General features: G+C 51.4%; 1 protein-coding gene across 4 annotated transcripts in view; it reads left to right on the top strand.

Annotated features, from left to right (window-relative positions):
* Positions 1 to 22,098, top strand: part of HIP1 (huntingtin interacting protein 1) — a 146,992-nt gene that overhangs the window by 84,192 nt on the left and 40,702 nt on the right. For 3 of the 4 annotated variants that reach the window (XM_069486352.1, XM_069486354.1, XM_069486351.1), the window contains exon 2: positions 19,019 to 19,082. In XM_069486352.1, coding sequence (XP_069342453.1) covers positions 19,019 to 19,082 — 64 coding nt within the window. Of the gene's footprint in view, positions 1 to 12,000; positions 12,031 to 19,018; positions 19,083 to 22,098 lie in introns of those variants that run through there. The other variant, XM_069486353.1, reaches the window with a different exon arrangement.

The following is a 22,098-nucleotide window of genomic DNA, read 5'->3' as shown; positions in this document are numbered from 1 at the left end:
CAAGGGCTTCCTGCCTCTCCCTTCTCAGAGAGGTCACTCTTAGGCATGGGGCCCTGGGAGGCAGACAGAGCTGGGCAAGGGGTGGTTCCTGGGCTGGGCAGCGCCTGTCAGCCAGGTGCCACCCCGCTTTGCACCTTGATATCCTTGGAGAAGAGCTGCTGTGTATTACTAAGAGAGAAGAGAAGGAGGGCGCGGTGGCTCACGCCTGTAATCCTAGCGCTCTGGGAGGCCAAGGCGGGAGGATCACTTGAGCTCAGGAGTTCAAGACCACCCTGAGCAAGAGTAAGACCCTGTCACTACTAAAAATAGAAAAATCAGCAGGGTGTAGCGCTGCACACCGGTAGTCCCAGCTACTAGGGAGGCTGAGGCAGGAGCATCGCTTGAGCGCAGGAGTTGGAGGTTGCAGTGAGCTACAGAGACACCACTGCAACTCTACTCGGAGCAACTGAGCAAGAGTCTCTCAAAAAAAAAAAAAAAAAAAGAAGAGACAAAGCTAACCTCATGGTTAGAGAGCTGGGCAGAGGGCAGGAGAGGAAGTTGGGCAACGCTGCTGGCTTGGGGAAGGGAACAGCCCAACTCTTGTGGAACTGCTATCCATTTGGAAGGCTTTCCCTGGTAATTGTGACAAGGTGCATTGCCAAAGGCCACACCAGCCTGGCTCAGTGAATATTGAAGGATCAGGCTATGTCTGAAGGGCTTGCCCAAGGCCTAGCTTTCTAGGCAGGGTTACTTGCCCAACAAGCAACTATGGTGAATGAGCCCGTCTGGTGCAATACCCATGAACATGACATTGCAGTTTAGGGTGCTAGGAAAGCGGAACTGAGGCTTCCTCCAAGACGAGAGAAGCAGCATCGTAAGGGAGGGGTCCCTTTCGAAGCCAGCGCTCCCTGCAGGTGGGGCAAGGGGAAATGAGCTGGCTTCTCCTTTTCCCTAAGACCCGGTGTCTGAGTACCTTGCCCCATGCCCGACACCGTGGGACCCTCTGAAGGCGTAAATGGGCACCCCATGGGTTGTCATGGAAGTTCTCTTGTGGGGAGAGGCAGCTGGCATATGGGGAAAGGAAGACCCACACAAGAAACCAGTCTGCTCAAGTCAGTGGGCAACATGGCCATTGGGGTTAAGGTGGGGACAAAACTGCAGGTGACGTGGCCATCTTTGCCCAAGGATGTGACAGGATGACCTGGCTGGAGGGGCTCAGGGCAATAGGACTGGAGCCGTCGAGATGGCAGTCATGGCAGATGGACAGACGTGCTGGCTTCCTCTGCAGGCAGATGGGAATGTGGTCAGCGGGGAGTATGGGGTTCCCCTCATGCCATCAGCCGACCTCGCGCTGAATGGCCTGATTCAGAGCCTGTAGGGAAAGTTCTGGGGGCTCTGGGGGACACAGCTGGGGATCTCCCAGTATTAGCAGCAGAGGAAGCAAGAGCATAAGGGATGTTAAGGGACGGAGCTGATGGTAGGTGACCCGAGAAGGCCCCAGCACACCGTCTGGGGGTGGAGGAACACCCGGGAGCACGGCTGCTCCCGGCCCCCCACACATTCTTTTTGTCCCTTCCAGAAATCGTAACCGTGGCTGAAGGGGAGACTTGGGGCAGGAATCAGGGCGCAGAAAGGAGGGGGTTTTGTGTAAGGGGAGATGGCTTTTCTGTGGGTTTATGAGCGTCCTGGATCGTTCTCGGAGAAACAATGTCCCTGGCAGAAGAGACAGTCTTTTCGGCCCCTCCACCCTCAGTCTGAAAAGATGCCGTGCCTGTCCTTGTCCCGCTGACCCTGTCTAGGGATGGAGCACCCCCGTGGGCTGCCATTCCTGATGGAACGGCCTGTGGGAAGGCCTGGAAGGAGAGGGATGAGGAGCTGCCAGGCATCCTCGGAGCCCTATCCCTGGGCGTGGGGGGTGGGGGACACACCCATGTCATACCGACTGTGTCCCCATTCCTCTCCTGCCATCCTCTCCTCACCTTCCCCCTCAGGCTTTGCTTCTGTCACTCACCTGCACCGGGTCTTACCCAGGTCACCGGTGACCTCCCTGTCCTGGGCCATGGCTGACTGTCTTTTCATCTCACCCTGCAGCACCGTTTGCAGCAGTTGACCTCTCGCTCCGGCTTGAAGCACGTTCCCACTGAGTCCCCGCCTGCCTCACTGGCGGCCAGTCTGTTTCCTGGTTCCTCCTCATCTCCCCTACTTGGTTGGGACGTCCGTGGGCCCCATCTGGGGCTCTTCTCCTTTTTAATGACATCCCCTGGGTGATATTCAGCTTACAACTTTGAATGCCTTCTCCAAACGGATAACTCCCAAATCTCTATGTCCAGCCAGACCCTCTCCCCATCCTCCCAGCCGCCTGTCTAATGGGATGCTGTTAGTCTATTCAGGCTTCTGTAACAAAATACCCGGGACTGGGTAATGTACACACAGCAGAAATGTATTGCTCACAGTTCTGGGGGCTGGGAAGTCCAAGATCAGGGCGCCGGCAGATTTGGTGTCTGGTGAGGGCTTGCACTGTGCTTCATGGATGGCACCTTCTTGCTGCGTCCGCATGAGGTACAAGGGGCAGACAGACACCCTAGGCCTCATAAGGGCACTAGTCCCATGAAAGCCCTCATGACCTAATCACCTCCTAAAGACCCCACCCCTTAATACTATTGCATTGGAGATTAGGTTTCAACATAGGATTTTGGAGATCTACAAGCATTGAGACCATAGCAGATGCCCAGTAAGCATCTCAAACTTAATCACAGGCAGAGCTGATTCCTGGCCCTCCCCGCAGACCTGCTTCCTCCCGAGCTTTCACTGCTCCATACATAGTAGTCTCAGCCTTCTGTTGCTAAGGCAAAAAACCTCATCCCTTGGTTGTATCCTTGATTCCTCACTTCTTCTCACACCCCACGTCCAAACCATCATCAGATCCCACATGCTGCTCCTTTTCCCACCCCTCCTCCCCCACTGCCCCAGCCCCAGCCCCCACGTGTCTGACCTGGATTACTGTCATAGTCGGCACATGTCGCCCCTGCGTCCTCCTGCTGTCTATTCTCAGCGCAGCAGCTGGAGTAGTCCTTTTTTAAAAAAGCCAGCTCATGCCTCTGCTTTAAGTTCTATAGTAGCCCACGAGGCCCCGTGGCATCTGCTGTTCTGCCCTCGCCTCAACTCTGCTCCAGCCCTGCTGGTTTCTTGCTGTTCCCTCTGCTGTAAATGCTGTTCCCCGATATCCTCATGGCTGTCTCCTCACTTCCTTCAGAGCTCTGCTCAGATGTGAGGTCTTCCTGGACCATCCCATAGAAAATTGCAGCCGTCCAGCCCCCACACTCAGTCCCTCTGTTGGCTTGTCGTTCTCTGTACCACCTGTCACCCTCTGATGTGCCCTGCTCGCCTGTTCTGTTGGTGGCCTGCCTCCCCCCACTAGAATGTGTGTCCTGTGAGAGCTTTTGTCTGTTTTGTTCATTGCTGTGTCCCCAGTGCCTGAAACCGTGTCTGGCGAGTAGCAGGCCCTCATGAAATATTGGCTGAATGAAGTTTAAGAGCAGAGAGATGAATTGTGAGGGCCCAGAAGCATGAGATCAGAGGGTCGAGGGGGCCTTAAAACCATCTTGGTTAACACTCTGCGGTGGCCAGACACCTCTAGCCCAGGCCAAGCTTCAGGGCCCTCCTTCCAAAGTGTCCTTGTCCACCTCTCACTAAACCTGGCTGCTTTATTTTGAAGGCCAGTTTTATTGCGGTACAATTTACATGCAGTAAAATTTACCATTTCATTAGTATATAGTTCTGTGAGGGTTTTTGTTTGTTATTTTTTTTTAGACAAAGTCTCACTCTGTTGCCCAGGCTAGAGTGCAGTGGCGTCAGCCTAGCTCACAGCAACCTCAGACTCCTGGGCTCAAGTGATTCTCCTGCCTTGGCCTCCCGAGTAGCTGGGACTACAAGTGCGCGTGCCACCACTCCTGGCTAATTTTTGTGTTTTTTGGTAGAGACGGGGTCTTGCTCTTGCTCAGGCTGGTCTCGAACTCCTGACCTCAAGTGATCCTCCTGCCTCAGCCTCCCAGAGTGCTAGGATTACAGGAGTGAGCCACCATGCCTGGTCTATAGTTCTGTGAGCTTGGACAGTCACATACAATTAGGTAACCTGCACACCGTGAAGATTTAGGAGGATTCCATCACCCCCAGAATTCCCTGGTACCCCTGTGTGGTCAGCCCCTTCCCCACCCTGGCCCCCGGCATCTGCGGATCTGTTTCGTGTTCCTAGAGTTCTGAATCACATAGTGTGTGACCTTTGAGTCTGGCTTCTCTGACTTGACGTAACGCTTTTGAGATTCCGCCATGTTGTTACATGAATCAGTAGTTGGTCGCTTTTTATTTCGGAGCAGTACCCATGGCGTGGCTGTGCTGTCGCTGATCTGCTCACCAGGTGAAGGACACTGGAGGCGTTTCTAGTCTGGGGAGATGATGAACACAAAACCTGGCTGCTTTTAATTCTCACACAAGGGTGCCCATTTTAGCCCTCAAGATTCTACATCTTACAGGCATTGGGAAATGAGATATTTGAAGCCCCCTGTGCCCCTCCTCCTCCTCCTCCTCCTCCTCCTCCTCCTCCTCCTCCTCCTCCTCCTCCTCCTCCCCCTCGCCATTTCTGTTCCCTTATCTGACCTTCAGGGGGTCACCATCCTAAGTGGTGCCCAGAGCTGAGCGCATAATTCGGGGCCCCGCGGAGTCCCTGGCACGTGGTCGGATGGATCAGTACTCTAAAGTGTGGTGGAAAGCTGGGAAACCAAAGATTGGCTCTTGCTCTCGGTAATACAATTGAGTCGCTATAGCTCTAAATGAAATTAGCTTCTTAAATTGTATCTTATGGTGGCCATGTCATGCTGTTAATCAAGGGACTTTCTGGGAACTGTTACTGGAGCCCTCAGTCAGCCCTTTTCACCTGTTCCGCTGTGTGACTCTGCAGCTGGGCCCAGTGTATTCTGTCCTCCTGGCTTTCACCCATGGTCATTATCAGTCTCATCCAAGTGCAGATGCTGTTGCTCCCAGCATCGGTTAGATCAGTCACTGTGCCCTGCATACGCCCTCGTTGGTAAACACAGGGAAGAGGATTCAGGCCCGGGGCTCCAGCACACCTTACCCCCAAGGTGACGGTGGCCAGTAGCCAGCACCTAAGTGTGGACACCAGCCCCACAGACCTCCCTGTCTAATGCAGGGGCCGGCAGGCTTTTTCTGCAAAGGGCTGGATAGTAAATGTTTTGGCTTTGTGGCTTTCTGCTGCTGCTGCTTCTCTGACCTCCTGCTCCTCTTCCTCCTCCCTTTAAAATATAAAAACCAATCCTAGCTCACAGGCTCTACACAAACAGGCTGAGGCCAGGTGTGGCTGGTGGTCAGTGGTTTGCAACCCCTGGTGGGCTGTCGTTGCTCATTCTTGTCTACAAGGATGTTAGAAGAGACTTTGTTAAATGTCTCAATGATGGAGATTCAGACACACACCGTGTCTGTTTTGTTTTCATGGAACACTGGTCTAGAATCTCACAAGGAAACACGGCCAGTCTTGCATGACTTGTTTCCGTGAACACATGCTGCCTCCTGGTGACATTGGGGTGCCGCCTTTTCTCTCTGGAATCTCATGGGTAATGTGTGGAGTTTTACCTTCTTCTCTCTGGCAAATCCCAGTTGTCCTCACCCACGTGTAGTCTTTGAGTACCACTGTCTCTGTCTCCGCAGTCCCGCCGTGATCCTCGATAGTGGCTTGTTCATCACCTTCACTCTCTCAATCCCGTGTACTGTATGTTTCTTACCCGAGTCACTCAGCACCAGGGGCTCCTACAGTCTCCGAACTCACCTTGGCTTTGGGTTCTTTCTTTAAGTGCTCTTTCTGCCTTTTGCAGTTCAGAGACCATTCTGGACAGAAAAGACAGAGGCAAAACCAGAGTGTGTCCTCACCATTGGCTAAAAGCAGCATGCCCACTCCTTCCCGTTCCTTTTGCTTCTCATGTAATAACGTAGCCCTTCGGGGTGTCCTGCACATGTTCTGGAAGCTTCATCTCCTTGGCAGTTTAGCTTTCTGACACTATTCTGTGCTACGCCTAGACTCGTAGGCAGAAGTGACTTGTACCACCCATACTGGCTTCTCTTCTTCCTAAAGTAGTTTTGAAGTCAGAGGAGAAAGAAGGAAAGAACGGGGAGGAGCAGGAGGATGGTCTTTGTCTCCTTGTCAACAGTTAACCCTTTGAGGACAAGGTCTGTGCTCTGGCAGCATCTGGTACGCAGCCCGCACCCAGATGGCCACGTCCAGGTACATAGCTGCCCATCACAGCCTGTGCAGGGCCCTCCTGGGGTTGTGTAGCAAACGTGTTAATGCCTGTATGGAGGCCCTGCCCTGCGGATGTAGGCATTCAGTAAAATCACAATTTCTCAGCATCTTCCACCTTTTTTTACTGTGATAAGATACACATAACATGCAATTCACTATCATAACCAATTTGAAGTATATAATTCAGTAGCATTTGGTATAGTCACTATATTGTGTAAGTATCACAACTGTTTAGTTTCAGAACATTTTCCTCACCCCACAAGGAAACCTTGTACCCACTGGGCAGTCACTCCCCAGGCCCCTCCTGCCAGAGCCCAGTCTGCCTTCTGTGTCCGTGGCCCTGCCTGTTCTGCGCGTTTCGTAGAAGCAGAATCATATCCCAGGTCCCATTTTATGTCTGGCTTCTTTCACTTAGCATGTTTTTTCTTTTTCTTTTTTTTTTTTTTTTTTTTTGAGACAGAGTCTCACTCTGTTGCCCAGGCTAGAGTGAGTGCCGTGGCGTCAGCCTAGCTCACAGCAACCTCAAACTCCTGGGCTCAAGCGATCCTCCTGTCTCAGCCTCCCAAGTAGCTGGGACTATAGGCATGCACCACCATGCCCGGCTAATTTTTTTTTTCTATATATATATTTTTAGCTGTCCATATAATTTCTTTCTATTTTTAGTAGAGATGGGGTCTCGCTCTTGCTCAGGCTGGTCTCAAACTCCTGAGCTCAAACGATCTGCCCACCTCGGCCTCCCAGAGTGCTAGGATTACAGGCGTGAGCCACTGCGCCTGGCCACTTAGCATGTTTTTGAGGTTCATCTACCTTGTACATGTATCAGTACTTCACTTTTGTTTGTGTGTGTGTGGGGGGGTTGTAATTTATTTATTTATTTTATTTCAGCATATTATGGGGGTATAAATGTTTAGGTTATGTATATTGCCCTTGCCTCCCCTCCCTGCCCGAGTCTGAGCTTCAAGCGTGTCCATCCCCCAGACAGTGCACATCTCACTCATTCTGTATGTATACACCCATCCCCCCCATCTGCCTGACGTCCCATAAATGTTATTCCTGTATGTGCACTTAGGTGTTGATCGGTGAGACCGATTTGATGGCTAGTACATGTGGTGCTTATTTTTCCTTTCTTGGGATACTTTATTTAGTAGAATGGGTTCCAGCTCTATCCAGGAAAATACAAGAGGTGCTATATCACCATTGTTGCTTATAGCTGAGTCGTACTCCATGGTATCCATATACCACATTTTATTAATCCACTCATGTATTGATGGGCACTTGGGCTGTTTCCACATCTTTGCAATTGTGAATTGTGCTGCTATAAACATTCGAGTGCAGATGTCTTTTTTATAGAATGTCTTTTGTTCTTTTGGGTAGATGCCCAGTAATGGGATTGCTATTGTGGCAAAACATACATACCATAAAATTTACCACTTTAACCATTTTTAAGATTACGGTTCAGTGACGTTAAGTACATTGACATTGTTATATAACCATAACCACTATCCATTTCCGTAACTTTTTCATCTTCCCAAACCAAAACTGTGTCCCCATTAAACACTAACTGGCCACCCCTCTTCCCCCAGCCCCCGGCACCCACCGTTCGACTCTCTGTCTCTATGAGTTTGACGTTTCTGGAGACCTCACATAAGTGGAATCATACAGTCTTTGTCCTTTTGTGACGGGCTTATTTCATTTAGTGTCATGCCCTCAAAGTTCATCCATGTTGTAGCATGTGTCAAGATCTCCTTCCTTCTTAAGACGGCATAACATTCTATTGTATGTCTAGACCACGCCGTGTGTGTCCATCCGTCCGTGGACAGACTGGGTTGCTTCCGCCTGTGTTTTCCACCTTGAACACTCTTGTTTCTTCAGCTCTTACAGGTGCTTCCCAGTCCCTGTTGCCCTCCTCCAAACTCGGGTTTGTACACCCCGTCGACTGCAGGAGGGATTTGCATTTTCCAGTCTTCTCAACTTTCTTAATGAGTTTTACCTTCTTTTTGCTAAACCTTTTGCAATCTTCCTGACTCAGACCAGCTACTCACCACACAACCAGAAGCCAGAGGATGTTTGGGGGCTTTAGAGAGGGCAGAAAAGGAGAGAGATGGTCCTAATTTCAATAGTCCCCAGTTTATGAAGCAGATAAAGCAAACAAAAAGGGTTTAAAAAATACTATATTATTATTATTAGCTTGGGTTGATGTAACAAAATACCATAGACTGGGTGGCTTAAACAACAGGCACTTATTTCTCAAGGTCCTGGAGGCTGGGAAGTCCAAGATCAAGGTATCAGCCAGTTTGGTTTCCCAGCGAGGACCCCCTTCCTGGCCTTTAGACAGCTGCCTCCTAGCTGTGTCCTCACACGTGGGGAGAGAGCAAGCAAACTCTCTGATGTCTCTCCTTATAAGGGCACTAATTCCATCATGGGGGCCCCACCCTCAAGACCTCACCTGAACATAATTACCTCCAGAAGGCCCCACCTTCTGGTTAGGGCTTCATTGTATGACTTTGGGAAAGACATAGCACAGTCCCCAGCAAATACCTTTTTTTTTTTTAATTGAGATAGAGTATTGCTCTGTTGCCCAGGCTAGAGTGCAGTGGCATCATCATAGCTCACAGCAACCCCAAACTCCTGGGCTCTAGCCATTCTCCTGCCTCAGCCTCCTGAGTAGCTAGGAATACAGGTGTGTGCACCACCACACCTGGCTAATTCTTCTATTTTTTATAGAGACGGTGTCTCGCTCTTGCTCAGGCTGGTCTCAAACTGATGGCCTCATGGGATCTTCCTGCCTCAGCCTCCCAGAGTGCTGGGATTACAGGCACGAGGCACCACACCCAGCCCCATAGCAAATACCTTTTATAAAAACATGTAGTCAAAGTGTTTAGCTGTGTGGAGCCTCGCTAAATAAAGGAGTATAAGAAGGAACAGCTGGATATTGTTAGTTAGAGCATCTTGCACTTAAATATCAGCAAGATTTTGAATTGAAGAGAGAAAAAGAGATGTGACTTGGGGAAGGTGAGGGTGTCCAGGGGCATGGTCGTGCGAGCCAGACGAGGTGACAAGAGCTGATGAGGATGTCTGGAGAGCATCAGGCAGAGCGGTCCTTCGTCCACTAGCCCGTCTGTGTGCCGGGCATGGTGTGCACACGGGAACAGCAAGGAACAAGGTCCCTGACCTCATGGAGCGTACGTTCTTGTGAGGACAGACTGACAACAAGCAAATGAACAAACAAGGGCATTTCAGACTGCGATGAGGGCCTCTGTGGGCTAGACGCGGGGTGGCTGTGGGTTGTGATGAGGAGATACTGCAGGCAGTGGGTGGAGAGGTGCTTTAGGTTAGGCGGCCCAGAGAGGCTGCCCAAGAGGTGGTCTTTGAACAGCCTGAAGGAGGAGGAAAATCCAGCCTTGTAGAGAACAGGAGGAAGACCATTCCAGGTATAAGGGACGTCAGGGAGAGAGGGAATGAATTAAAAACGTTTGAGGAACAGAAGGGCAGCCAGCGTGGCTGGGGCGTTAGGAGGGCATAGGAGGGGGTGGGCATTGCTGCTCCTCCTGGCGGGCCGTCACGGGAGTGCACACCGCCTTCCCCGTGTGCGTGTGCGGAGGGCTCACGAAGCAGGGAGGTGTGATCTCGAGCACGTGTTACAAGGATCCTTCTGGCTGCTGAGTGGAGAGTGGCTTGGGAAGGGCCATCTGTTTGGGCAGCCGTCGCAGTGGCCCAGTGGGGACGTGCAGGGATTGGGCTTGAGTGGAGGTGGTGAGAAGTAGAAAGATCTGGGAGACAGAACGGACAGCTCTGCGGAGGGACTGCGTGGGAGCTTGGGAGCAAGGGTAGTGAGTGACCAAGGGTGGCTTGGAGGCGCTTGGGGCTGAACAACTGGTTGGCCGGTGCAGTGAGATTAGGGAGACCCGGAGGGGAGTAGGTGGGGAGGTGGGTGTGCCGGCGGAAGTTAAGAGTTCAAAGCCATGGCTTAGGTGAGGTCACTCAGGAGTGAATGGAGGCAGGTAAAGACCTGGGGACCAGACCCCAGAGAAACCAAGGGAGCCGGCAGTGGTGGGGGAGAAGGTGCGGCGGACAGTAAAGTGGGGGCTACTCATGGCGACACAGTGTGGGGAGAGGGGTGCTCTCAGGTGGACCTGGCCTTGCATTCCGCTTCCATTTCTAACTGCCTGTGCTGCTTTGGGCAGCTTGACTTGGAAAGTGGGGAGTCAGATGACCTGTCCCCTTGGCTGGGCGTGGTGGCTCACACCTGTGATCCTAGCACTCTGGGAGGCCAAGGTGGGAGGATTGCTTGAGGTCAGGAGTTTGAGACCAGCCTGAGCAAGAGTGAGACCCCGTCTCTACTAAAAATAGAAAAACTAGCCTGGCATGGTAGCTCATGCCTGTAGTCCCAGCTACTCGGGACGCTGAGGCAGGAGGATCACTTGAGTCCAGCTGTTTGAGGTTGCTGTGAGCTAGGCTGACGCCATGGCACTCTACTCAGGGCAACAGGGTGAGACTCTGTCTCAAAAAAAAAAAACAAAAAAAAAACCTGCCCTCCAGGGCCAGAGAGAGGATCAGAGCAAGTCTCGAGAGCAGTGCCCGGGTGGACACAGAGGCTCGGGTGAGGGTTGTGGCAGTTGCTGCTGATCTGGTGACAACTGCTCTCTTATTTTTTTTCCAATCATAGATTTTAAAAGAGGCTGCTGTCACACACCAAATTCCAGTGTCACAGGTGGGACCAGAGCAGTCTGGCTGAGTACTGAAGGCTCCCCATGGCAGGGTGTGTGTTGGCCTCCTGTGCCTCACCTGTCCCTTCACTGTCCCAGGCTAACCTGGTCTCCGCTTGGTTCCAAACGCTCCCTGTCGTCCTAGCTCAGGTGCAAGGTCCTGGCCGTTACCCTAAGCTGCACCACCTGTGTGACCTGCCACAGCAGGCTTTTGCGTTCACTCTCTCTCCCAAAGTACCTCACCCCACCCTCCTTCACCACCAGCCTTGTCACTCCCCAGAAGGGTCCCCTATGTGCCCTGCGTGTGTCTCGGGATCAGACACTTGGGGAAGATTCTTTCCGCCCTGAGTGGGATGAGCTTGGTTGACGGATGCCAGAAGCTGCGGCAGGAATGCAGGCTGGGCTGGGAGGAGGAGGAGGGCCCAGGCCAAATCCCAGGTGTTGACTGGACCACCCCCTGGTCTTTTCACTGCAAGCTTCCAAGACCTGATGAGGTGTGAGGTGCTGTGGGTCCCCAGGCCCTGGGGTGGGCCTTCCTCAGGCCCCCTGGCTTTGACCCCCTGACCCGCCGCCCCAACCTGGGGCACATCCTGTGTGCCTGCCCCTGCCTTGGGCCTTTGCGAGCCAGCCTGGCCTTGGCAGCCCAAGGCCTGGGCCCCTGCCAAGAGCTGTGTGTGTGACCGGACAGTGCCCAGCTGGCCCCCGCTGGCCGCCCGGGCCCTGCTCCCTGCACAAGCCAGGCCTGGAGGTTTCCCATTGGCCGCAGCCTGGCTGGGCCGGCCTAGGGAGCAGAGGATGGGGAGGGCTGGGCAGGGAGGAAGAGAGGCTGGGAGAAAGCCGCCCTTCCTGCGGTGCCTGCTGATAATTGGCTCTCCGGAACCACTTGGGGCACAAGGGCCAGCTGGGTCAGGAAGTGCCGTACAATGCTGCTCTTTCAGGGGAGACACTGCTTGGTCGTAGGTCCTGTGTGACTCCAGGGAAATCTGGAGAACAGCCTGTTCTCAGAGGATGTTCTCTAACCCAGACCCCCCTCCCGAGGTGAGACACTGAGCCCCGAACTTCCCACCCTCGGCCCTGGAAGGGGCCCCCAGGCGCTGGCCTGTGGATGGGCCATTCAGACGGTTCCCTCAGCGAGAGCGTGGGGCTGGGGGGGAGGGACTAGATTTTCTCAACAGACCGTGAGTCACTACCTGTTGCTCTTTAGCTCTGTCTGTGGACCCCCAGGGAAGGAGGCGGCAGGGTTCCTGCCCTCGGGATTTTAATCTGGGAGGGGAGGGAGGGGAATACACATACTCAGCGTCAAACATGTGCAGAGAAATAGGAATTTTTTTTTTAAAAAAGAAAAATACGTTGTTGGCCTGAGTAGTCTGGTAAATCTAAGAAAAGGTGTAAGTGTTGTCTGTACCTGAAGAAGGGGCAGGATTTGGGATGTAGAAAGAGGCGGAGGCACGTGTGACGTCAGATGGGGCATCCCAGGCACAAAGTGTGATGTCAGCGACAGGAAACTGGTTCTCGCAGGGAACTTCTGCCCTGACACCCTCCTGGTGCCTGGCTTCCCAAGGCCCCTGGGGGGCCCACAGCTTGCCTTAAACAGCCCAGAATGCGGAGGCTCAGCCCTGCCTCTGTGCCCCTGAGCCCCGAGAAGCCTGGCCCCAGAAACTGGCCAGTGGGCCCACAGCCATGGGGTGGACCCTGCCTCTCGGGCGCAGCTACTGTGGCGAAGTGTTGCTTGGAGGCCTTTGGGCACAGTGACTGCAGTTGGCGAGAGTTCTCGTGAGCCTGTCCCTGCTGCAGAAGGGTTCAGGGCAGTCCTGGCAAGGGCAGGCAGAGCTTGCAGGTAGGTGCCTTGTAGCTGCTGGAATAGGAAGAGACTTCTTTCCATAACCTGGTGCTAGGCTAGGCCCTTGTCTGTTGTCCTGGACTCGGATTGCAAGTCAGTGACTCCCAGGGTGTTCCGCACTTTACTGAGTCAGGGCACTGAAGAAGTTACTCCTCATTCAGGAGGATGGAGGGTCCTTTGTGTCAGGTCCCTCCCCCTGCTCAAGAGCCTTCTGTGGATCCCCAGTACCCATCAGATCATAGTTCCATGGCCTGATATCCAAGTCCCTCCATCATCTGATGGGCCTATAGAGTCTAAAAATGGGAAGGGACCTTGAAGCCATCTAATCCAGCCTGAGTCCATCAGTCTTTTTCATAAGAACCCAGAGTGATGTTGTCTCCCCTCTGCCTGTATTCTTCTAATGATGAGGAATTCTCTCTTCCTTTTTTTTTTTTTTTTTTGAGACAGAGTCTTACTCTGTTGCCCGAGCTAGAGTGCCATGGCATCAGCCTAGCTCACAGCAACCTCAAACTCCTGGGCTGAAGCAATGATCTTGCCTCAGCCTCTCAGTAGCTGGGACTACAGGCATGTGCCACCATGCCCAGCTAATTTTTCTATTTTTAGTAGAGACGGGGTCTTGCTCTTACTCAGGTTGGTCTCGAACTCCTGAGCTCAAGCGATCCTCCTGCCTCGGCCTCCTAGAGTGCTAGGATTATAGGTGTGAGCCACCGTGCCCAGCTGAAATTCTCTCTTTTATCAGACAGCTTTAGGTTTTCCCAGAAACTGCCTCCTTGTGCTTCTACCCATTGGTCTAGGTTTGATCCTCAGGAGTTATTCCTGTGTCCATGTGATCACTCTTCAGAATATTGGTGTTCCTGTAATGTGTCTGACATTCCAAAGCCTGTAACTTTTCTTTAGATCTCGGGTCCATCCCAATCCAGGATCTCTCTCTTTTCGAAGTGGTTCCACCTGTTAGTTTCCTTTATAGTGCATAAAGCCTAAAACTGAATCGTGTTTACGTGGGCCCTGATCTGTGTAGAGAATTGGAACCATACCCTCCCTCATCCCGAACACTGTACTCCTTTTAATGCATCCGGAGAGATGAAACTTGCCTTTTCATCAACTTCATCAAAATGTTGCTTATAATAAGTTAGTGGCCAAGTAAAATGCCTACATCATTTTCACAAGTGCTGCTTTGAGTCACAGCTCCCCTGTGCCAGTGAGTTTAGACTTAAATATAGAACATTTTCTTTATACCTACTGGATTCCGTCTTGTGAAGTTTAACCCATTTTTCCCGTCTGTGGAAATTGTTGAGATTCTGATTGCGTCTCTTGGGTACAGAGGGCCACGTCTAGTGCCAGGACTGTGATCGGAGCCTGAGCTGTACAGCCACACTGCCCTGCCCTTGCGGATGGAGTGGCCGCGGGCAGTTTACTCAGCGTTTCCGAGCCTCGGTTTCCTCGTCTGTAGAATGGAGATGATTGATACTGATACCCGCCTGTGGGTAGGTTGTAGAGTCCGGAGACTTCAGTGAGATAATTCATAGGCCAGGTTAGCACAGGGCCTGGGAGGGAGGGGAGGGGGAGATGGCACCCGTTCGCTGCCATCATCTCCATGATTATAACCACTGCTACTGCCAGTTCACATCCTCATTCTTTAAAACATGGCTGTTTCGTACCCGAAACCCTCCTGGGCTCGCTGTTCTTTGTTCCTTCGGGTCCTTTGCTTACAGTGTCCCCCCAGCTTTAGGTTCAGAGCCCCCCTGTAGGTTCAGAGCCTCTGCAGCATCTCTGATGCACCGTCCCTGCTTCCCTCTGCTGTGTCCCCGTAGCCGGGAGGTCCCGTCTGCCAATCCTGCTGAAGTTCATTTCACAGCCTACCTGACATCGGGTTCTTTCCATTCTCACTTCCATCATTTGGGTTCCTTCATTCCTACTTCTGTGCTATTCCAGAGCTTCCTCCCTCGACTCCCCGCTTCCGGGCACCCTCCAGCTCTGCTCCAGCTCTCACGGCTGCTGTTGCCACTCCCTCCTGCTGCCTGAAGCCCACTGGCCTCCCACACCCCGCCTCACCCCCTTTCTGGCTTCTCCCTCTTCCCTCCGCGCACACATGCTGCCCCCCCAGCCTACCTGCTCGGTGCTTTGCCTGAGGCAGTCTCTCTGCCTAGAGGGCCTGTCCTCTGTGTCCCCTACTGGACCCAGCCCCCTGCGAGCCCCTCCACGGCACAGAGCTGTCAAGGTGGCTCCGGGCTTGGACCCAAATAGTGTGACTGTGGGCAAGTTTCTCAGCCTTTCTGAGCAACAGTCCCTAAGTGCCCCCAGAGTTCATACGATGCACAAATGAGAGAAGTATGTAAATTGCAGGGGACAGTACCTGAGACAAGCGGTCCCCTCCTTCCTCTAAGAAGTCTTCCCTGAGCAGCATCTCAGTTTAAAGGGATTTCTCTCATAGCACAGAACTTTTCCAGTTTTCAGTTGCGCACAGAGAGAGTCTATAGTTACAAATGTATGGTGCATTATATTATGTTGCTTGAGGGAATTTTAAGGTGTTTTTCTTTTTGTGAGTACGACTGATAATGAGCACAGGCTCAGACAATTGGTCAGGAATTATAAACAACATTTAGATTTATGGGGTAAATCTAAATCCCGTCCGTCACAGGTCCTCCCTGGAGGCCCTGCAGCAGTTTCGAGCACTTGCAGCTACACAGTTTTCTCTTCTTCCTCACAGCCGCATTCCTGAGCGGCTCCACCAACCCCCCAGAATTGACCACGTGCGATGCAGCACCTTCCTGGATTTGGATCTCTCGTTGTGCTTTTACGTTTTTATGTTCCCTATAATTCCTTTCCGACTGCAGGCAACCTTTAAGGGCTCGGTAAATGTGATGACTTTGCTCAGCAGTCTGTCTGCAGCTGGAATCATTGTCCTGGTGCCAGGGGAAGAAAAGGACTTAAACGAGGCTGCAGACGTGGCTGTAATTCACCTGCGGAAATCTGCAGGAAAGGGAATGGAGATACTGCACGCCCCATATTGTTCTCGTCCTTGAGCACCCAGTCTGATGGGGAAAGGACCCTGTGTTAGTGTCCTGGGGCTGCTATAATAAATTGCCACAAACTAGGTGGCTTAAAACCACAGGTGCATTGTTACCGTTCTGGAGGCTAGAACTGTGTCACCAGGGCCATGCTCTCTTTGAAGCCTCGAGGGAAGACTCTGTTGTCTCTTTTTAGCTTCTGGTGACTGCTGTCAATCCCCAGCAGTCCTTGGCTTATAGACGCATCACTCGTCTCGGCCTCTGTCTTCCCATGGTGTCCTCCCTGTGTGTCTCTGTGTCCCTGTATCTTCCTTTAGGGACACCGGTCATATTATAATACATTAGGGACCCACCCTACTCCAGTACGACCTCATCTTAACTGATTATATCTGCAAATGCTCTGTTTCCAAATAAGATCACATTCATAGGTACTGGAGCAGGGGTTGGACTTGAACACATCTTTTTGAGGGGGATACAGTTCAAACCACAGCAGACCTTGAATTATTTAGAAGTCAAGTCTGATAGGGAGGAAAAAAATACATGGAACAAGGAAGGGACTTAAGAAACATCCAGAAGGTTATATAAACCAAATATATATATGTGCGTGCACATATATAAATATATATGTGCACGCACATATATATTACAGATAAAGACTGAAATGTAAAAAAATAATAATAAAACACTTAGAAGAAAATGTAAGAATCAATCAGCATAATCTAGAGGCATGAGAAACGTTGCCTAAACCTAGAAGCTATAAACAGTAAGATGGACATTCTTAATTCTGTAAAGCTGTCAACAACTACAAGAACGTAGAAAATACGACCGGGCGTGGTGGCTCACGCCTGTAATCCTGGCACTCTGGGAGGCCGAGGCAGGAGGATTGCTTGAGCTCAGGAGTTTGAGACCAGCCTGAGCAAGAGCGAGACCCCGTCTCTACTAAAAATAGAAAGAAAATTAGCTGGACAACTAAAAATATAAATAGAAAAAAATTAGTCAGGCGTGGTGGTGCACGTCTGTAGTCCCAGCTACTCGGGAGGCTGAGGCAAGAGGATTGCTTGAGCCCAGGAGTTTGAGGTTGCTGTGAGCTAGGCTGACGCCAGGGCACTCTAGGCCAGGCAACAGAGCAAGACTCTGTCTAAAAAAAGAAAAGAAAAGAAAGAACGTAGAAAATATGCAAATTCACCAGCAGTCGGGGAAATACAAATTAATGATGAAATGTCACTACACCCATAAGATCAGCAAGGATTGTTAAATAAAAGAAGCCACGACCCCTGTTGTTGGTGAGGATGCATTTGTACATTGTCAGTGGAAACAGGAATTGCTAGAGCCTTTTTAGGAAGTAAGATTTAAATAAAGTCAAGTTTATTTGGATCCTAATTAGAATACCAAAAGAAAAAATGTGCATGCAAATACTAACTAACTTATTTGATAATATTAAGGAATTATCTTTAAAATTTTAAGCGTGGTCATAGTACTGTGGTTAATTTTTAAAGAGTTGGGGGGGTTTGTTTGTTTTTACAGGTTCATACTGAAATATTTGCTGGTCAAATGTTATAATGTCTGGGATTTACTTCAAATATTCCATGGAGTACAGGGGTTGGTGGCTGATGGTGTCGAGCAGAGAGTCAGCGAATACCAGCCACAGGCCAGACCTGCCACCTGGCTTTGAAAATAGTTCAGTGGAATTCAGCCCTCTCATTCACTTATGCGTTCGTCTAGCCTCAGCTGAAGTAGCTCTTGAGCCGCAAGGCAGAGTTGAATAGCTCCAGTGGAGACCGTGTGTCCTGCACAGCCTAAAATATTTACTAACCGGCTCTTTACAGAAAATGTTTGCTCACCCCTCTTTGATCAGAAACACGTTTGGCCACAAGTTCATAATGGTTCGTGCTGGAGGCTATACGAGGGCTTATTAGACTCGTCTTCCTATTTGTATATGTTTGGACTTTTCCATAATGAAAGAATAAAAAATAAACCCATTTTGACCCCGTAATCTCATTCCTAGGAATCTATCCCTTGGAAACAAAAGCATCAGTTACTAAGGATCTATGGATAAGAGCGTTTACTATAATGGTTTCAGTGGAAGAAAAACACTGGAAATGAATTGATTGCCTACCAGTACGGGAATGCTTGTATAAATCACATCCACCCACACATGGAATGGTCTGTTATCTTCTTAAAGATGAACTAGAGTTTTTGCAGTCCACTTGGAGAATTTTCCATGAGATATTTTCAAGTGAGAAAAGCAAGATACAGAAAAGTCTGTATGCGACAATCCCATTTTTAGGGAACAGTGGCAAAATTGACCCCTTCGGTATGTAGGTGTTTGTGTGTGTATGCGTGTGCGTGTGCTTGTGTGCGTGCGTGTGTGCATGTGTGGTGTGTCTAGGATACATAACAGGCTGTTAACATGGGTTAGGGGTAGAATGACGTCTGTGGAAAGGATGTGAGCAAAACAGAAAACGGAAAAAAAAACTGTACTTAAGAAAACATCCTACGTGGCGTGGTCCCGTTTCTGTGTTTGTACAAATGATATTCATATGCATATGTGCTTTGCTCAATTGAAAAGAGAGTTATGCTGTTAAAAACAACTGGAAAGGAGTGAATATTTTTAATGTCCTTTGATGTAATTAAGGAAGTAAAGGAGAATTTGCTTAGGAGTTGGAAAATGCCCAAGAGTGGGAAAACAAGAGAGGTAGTAGTCACTGCTGGCCCTGGCCAGCCAGGGAAGGCTCTGGAAGGTTTAGAGGGGAGAGGGGGAGCGGCTGGATGGTGGTCTCGGACCATAGTTGCTCCCTGATCTCCGTGCCTCTTCCTCCTGCTCCGGGAGAAATAATGTTTCCCCGGGGAATGAAAAGCGTCTCTTTGTGCGGACTTTAATTGCCATGTTGTTGTGCCAAGGGAGTGAGTGGCAGGCGGGCGCAGCAGCTGGGCACAGCCAATGCCAGGCAGTGGAGCCCGCTCCCTTAGGACAGCCCGGCCAGCTGGCCTGGGAGCGCTGCCCACCTCTGCCCCCAGCTGGGTGCCCGCAGAGGGACTGTCCGTCCAAGGGGCAGGGGGCTCAGCAGAGGCTCATTGGAGGAGGAGAAAGGGGCGGGCGTCTGGGAGGGTCTCAGCCACTCTCAGAGGCTTATTCATCTCCCCCTCCTGTCCCCTCCCCCTCCCTCTTGTTTTTCAGACTGTCAGCATCAATAAGGCCATTAATACGCAGGAAGTGGCTGTGAAGGAAAAACACGCCAGAAATATCCTTTTGGATGTTGCTTGGAAGACTGGCCCCGAAGAGGGGGTCGGATTGTGGGGACTGAGGTCAGGGCGAGGCTCCCTTGCTCGGCTGCAGAAGGAGCACTCCCCACACGGGCCAGGCCCTGCAGGTTCGAGCAGCTTCTGTGGGCAGCGCCAGCTGCAGGGACCACAGACCGTCAGGGTGGCAGGGACCAAAGAGGCCATCGACCCCAGTCCTTTCAACTTGCCAGAGATCCTGCTCCTCTCCTCTGGGACTTAAGCTTTTCAGAACCTCTAAGTCATTTGAAAGTCACTTTCACCTGTATTATCAAAGCCCTCCAGTTCCCACACTTAGCCCACAGGGCCACGTTGACCACCCCCCTGGGGACACAATCCTCTCCTTTTCTGAGCATGAAAGCAAAAAAAAAGAAACAAAGTCTCAGGTCTCAGCTTTAGTGACTGACTGGCCTTAAGCAGGGGCTGAGGCAGGGGCTCCTGGGATCTGCCCTTGAGGTATGGGGTCCAGGAGCTTCAACCCCGAGGGCTGAAGGAGAGGCTGCCAGTGGGGCCCGCAGCATCTGCGTGCTGGGCAGAGCCAGGTGGAGTTGTAGGCACGTGGGGGCTGGGCGTCTAGCCGAGATGGGACTATCCCTTTTGCCCAGGATGTTGGGTGCTGTGCCACAGCCGGTCAGACCAGAACAGCTTGTCCTGAAGCCATCCACCCTCAGCCCCTGAAGGAGACCCTCCAGGGTAGATGGCCAGAGAAGCCCAGCGTCACCCAGCATGGCGCGTGAACTGCTCTTTGTTGGGGTGAAAGCAGCCTGCCTTTAGTGACAAGAGGCTTTGGCTGGAATGAGGGTTCTGCTGTTGGGTGGGGGCTGTAGAATCTCTCTGGGGTGACCCCGTAGCCCCGCCCAACAGCAAGCCTGGCTGGGTCTCATTCTGTTTTCCCCAGAAAGGCACAGTCCCCTTGCTTTACTGTATCATGTTTGCTGTCCTTGCCATGATTAAAACCAACCCAAGAAAAGCCTTTAAGTGGCCCAGTTGATTTTCTCAGAAGGAATTCCTCAGTTCCGACCCCTGTCTGCTAAGCATTTGTGATCAGTCTGATGCAGGATGTGGAGAGAGAGACAGTTGTCAGAGGCCAGTGTGCTCTTCTGGATGGGGGGTGGGCACAGAGAGGCCAGCCCTGTGGCGGCGGAACCACGTCCCACGCTGCAAAGGAGGCTACCTGTGATGAGGGAAGGGACCCTGGAAGGAGTTTCTGAAATGCCACCTCCGGAGCTCCTGGGCTCACTCTGAGACCTTAGGTCACTCTTCTATTAAATGAAAGAGTTGGCTGAAGAAGATTTCAAAGATTGAACATTCCGGCTCTGGCATTCTTTGAGTCCGTCTGATTCACAATTTCTAATTGGTAGATAAATATTGAAAAGATGAACTCCATACAGTAGGATTTTAAATACCTAAAGATATCACAAAACACTTATTCTTCGTCAGTTATCCTAGATACCAACTGAATAAGCATTAGTAAGTCTGACTTCAGAAACGCTGTTCGGACGTTCATTTTCACCGATGCCTAACTGGATGGCTGGGGACTGAGTCTTATTTTTATTTTTTATTTTCTTATTTTTCTCCTTGAGTGCCTTTTACAGTGGCTGAGACATAATTGAGGGCATAAAAATGCTTATACAGTCAAAGAGACAGAAAGGCCTCCTTGCCTCTTTCAAAGTCAGTGTGCCCGGCTGGCCCTGCACTTGACCTTGTATCTGTTTAGCGGCTGCTCTCGGGGACAGTCAGCGTGGGGAGACTGGGGCCGCCCCCCCCCCCCCCGCATTGCTTCCTGCTAGTCTGGAGGGGCTGTGCTTTAGGTGGAACCACAGATTATTTCAGAAGTCGCTCCCAGACTGGAAGCTGATTTCGGCTTCCAGACCCAAAAGTCTGTGCGTGCCTACCCCCCTCAAAATGAAAATTTCATCTGGGGAAGAACCTTTATAGTACCTTTCCCATCCAAACAACATGGGTTCTGGATGAGTCATCAGTTTCTGACCTGAAGCAAGCCTTTCTGCCCTAAATGACACTGTGCCTGAGCCTTAATAAAGAAGCCTAAAGTTCCAGGTAAAGGGCTGTCCTTAAGGCTCAGGGTGCCCAATCTCTGGGTCTCTGAAGCCTGTTTGAGCACACAATTGCAGAGGACGTGGAAACCCTCTGCTCACTCCAAAAAGGGCTCACTGGTGACAGAGATCTGGAATGCTAAACTTAAAATCACAAAAGGCCAGATGGACACTTGTCACATGCTAACCGTGGCAGGCAGTCTGCCGGTGGCGGCTGTGTTTGGAATTGAGTCTGGGGAGAAGCGGCCCTGGGATTCCACATACACAGAGTTCAAGGTGTGGGGAGAGGAAGGCTCCCCCCAGCAAAATCAAGAAGGTTTATGGGAGAGGTGGGGCATACGAGTCACTTTCAGTTTGAGAAAAGCATTTTGGACGAAGACTGCTGCTGTCAAGGCAAGCGCAGGGTTGGCCAAACAGCAGGGTCAGAGGTGTTTCCCGGGAGCCGGGCTGAGGGGGCGGGAGGTCGGGATGTGGGATCGCTGCCGGGGCCAGGGCCCTTGGTCAGGAGCTGAGCTTGTCATTGGCTTTTAAGGACAGATAAGAAAGAACTTGGAGAAGCCGGAGTGTGTTGTTAAAAAGTCAGCTGTGGTCATTCCCCAGGGTGCCCATCCCAACCCAACATACCTGGGGCAGGGCAAACAGACCACCCCTGGATTAGGAAAAAATACTCCTTTCTCAAGATACTTCCATCTCTGGGGAAATTATCTAATCAAATGGATTTTATTAGAGTAAGGCATTTTCTTGCCATCTGCCAAAAAACTGCCAGAATGACATACAGATCGAGGGACCTAGCTCGAGTGGTGCCCCCGTCTGTGGCAGCACCACCTCGGCCTGCTCGGCCTCCGCGGTGGCCGGGTGCAGGCTCGACCCCAGGACCTGGCCTGAGGCAGGGCCCGAGCCTTTGTTTTCCATGACCCCCTCTCAC

This window comes from Eulemur rufifrons, chromosome 14, assembly GCF_041146395.1.
Source record: "Eulemur rufifrons isolate Redbay chromosome 14, OSU_ERuf_1, whole genome shotgun sequence".
In the NCBI taxonomy this organism is placed as follows: domain Eukaryota; kingdom Metazoa; phylum Chordata; class Mammalia; order Primates; family Lemuridae; genus Eulemur; species Eulemur rufifrons.
This window is presented reverse-complemented; position numbering and strand designations above follow the sequence as displayed.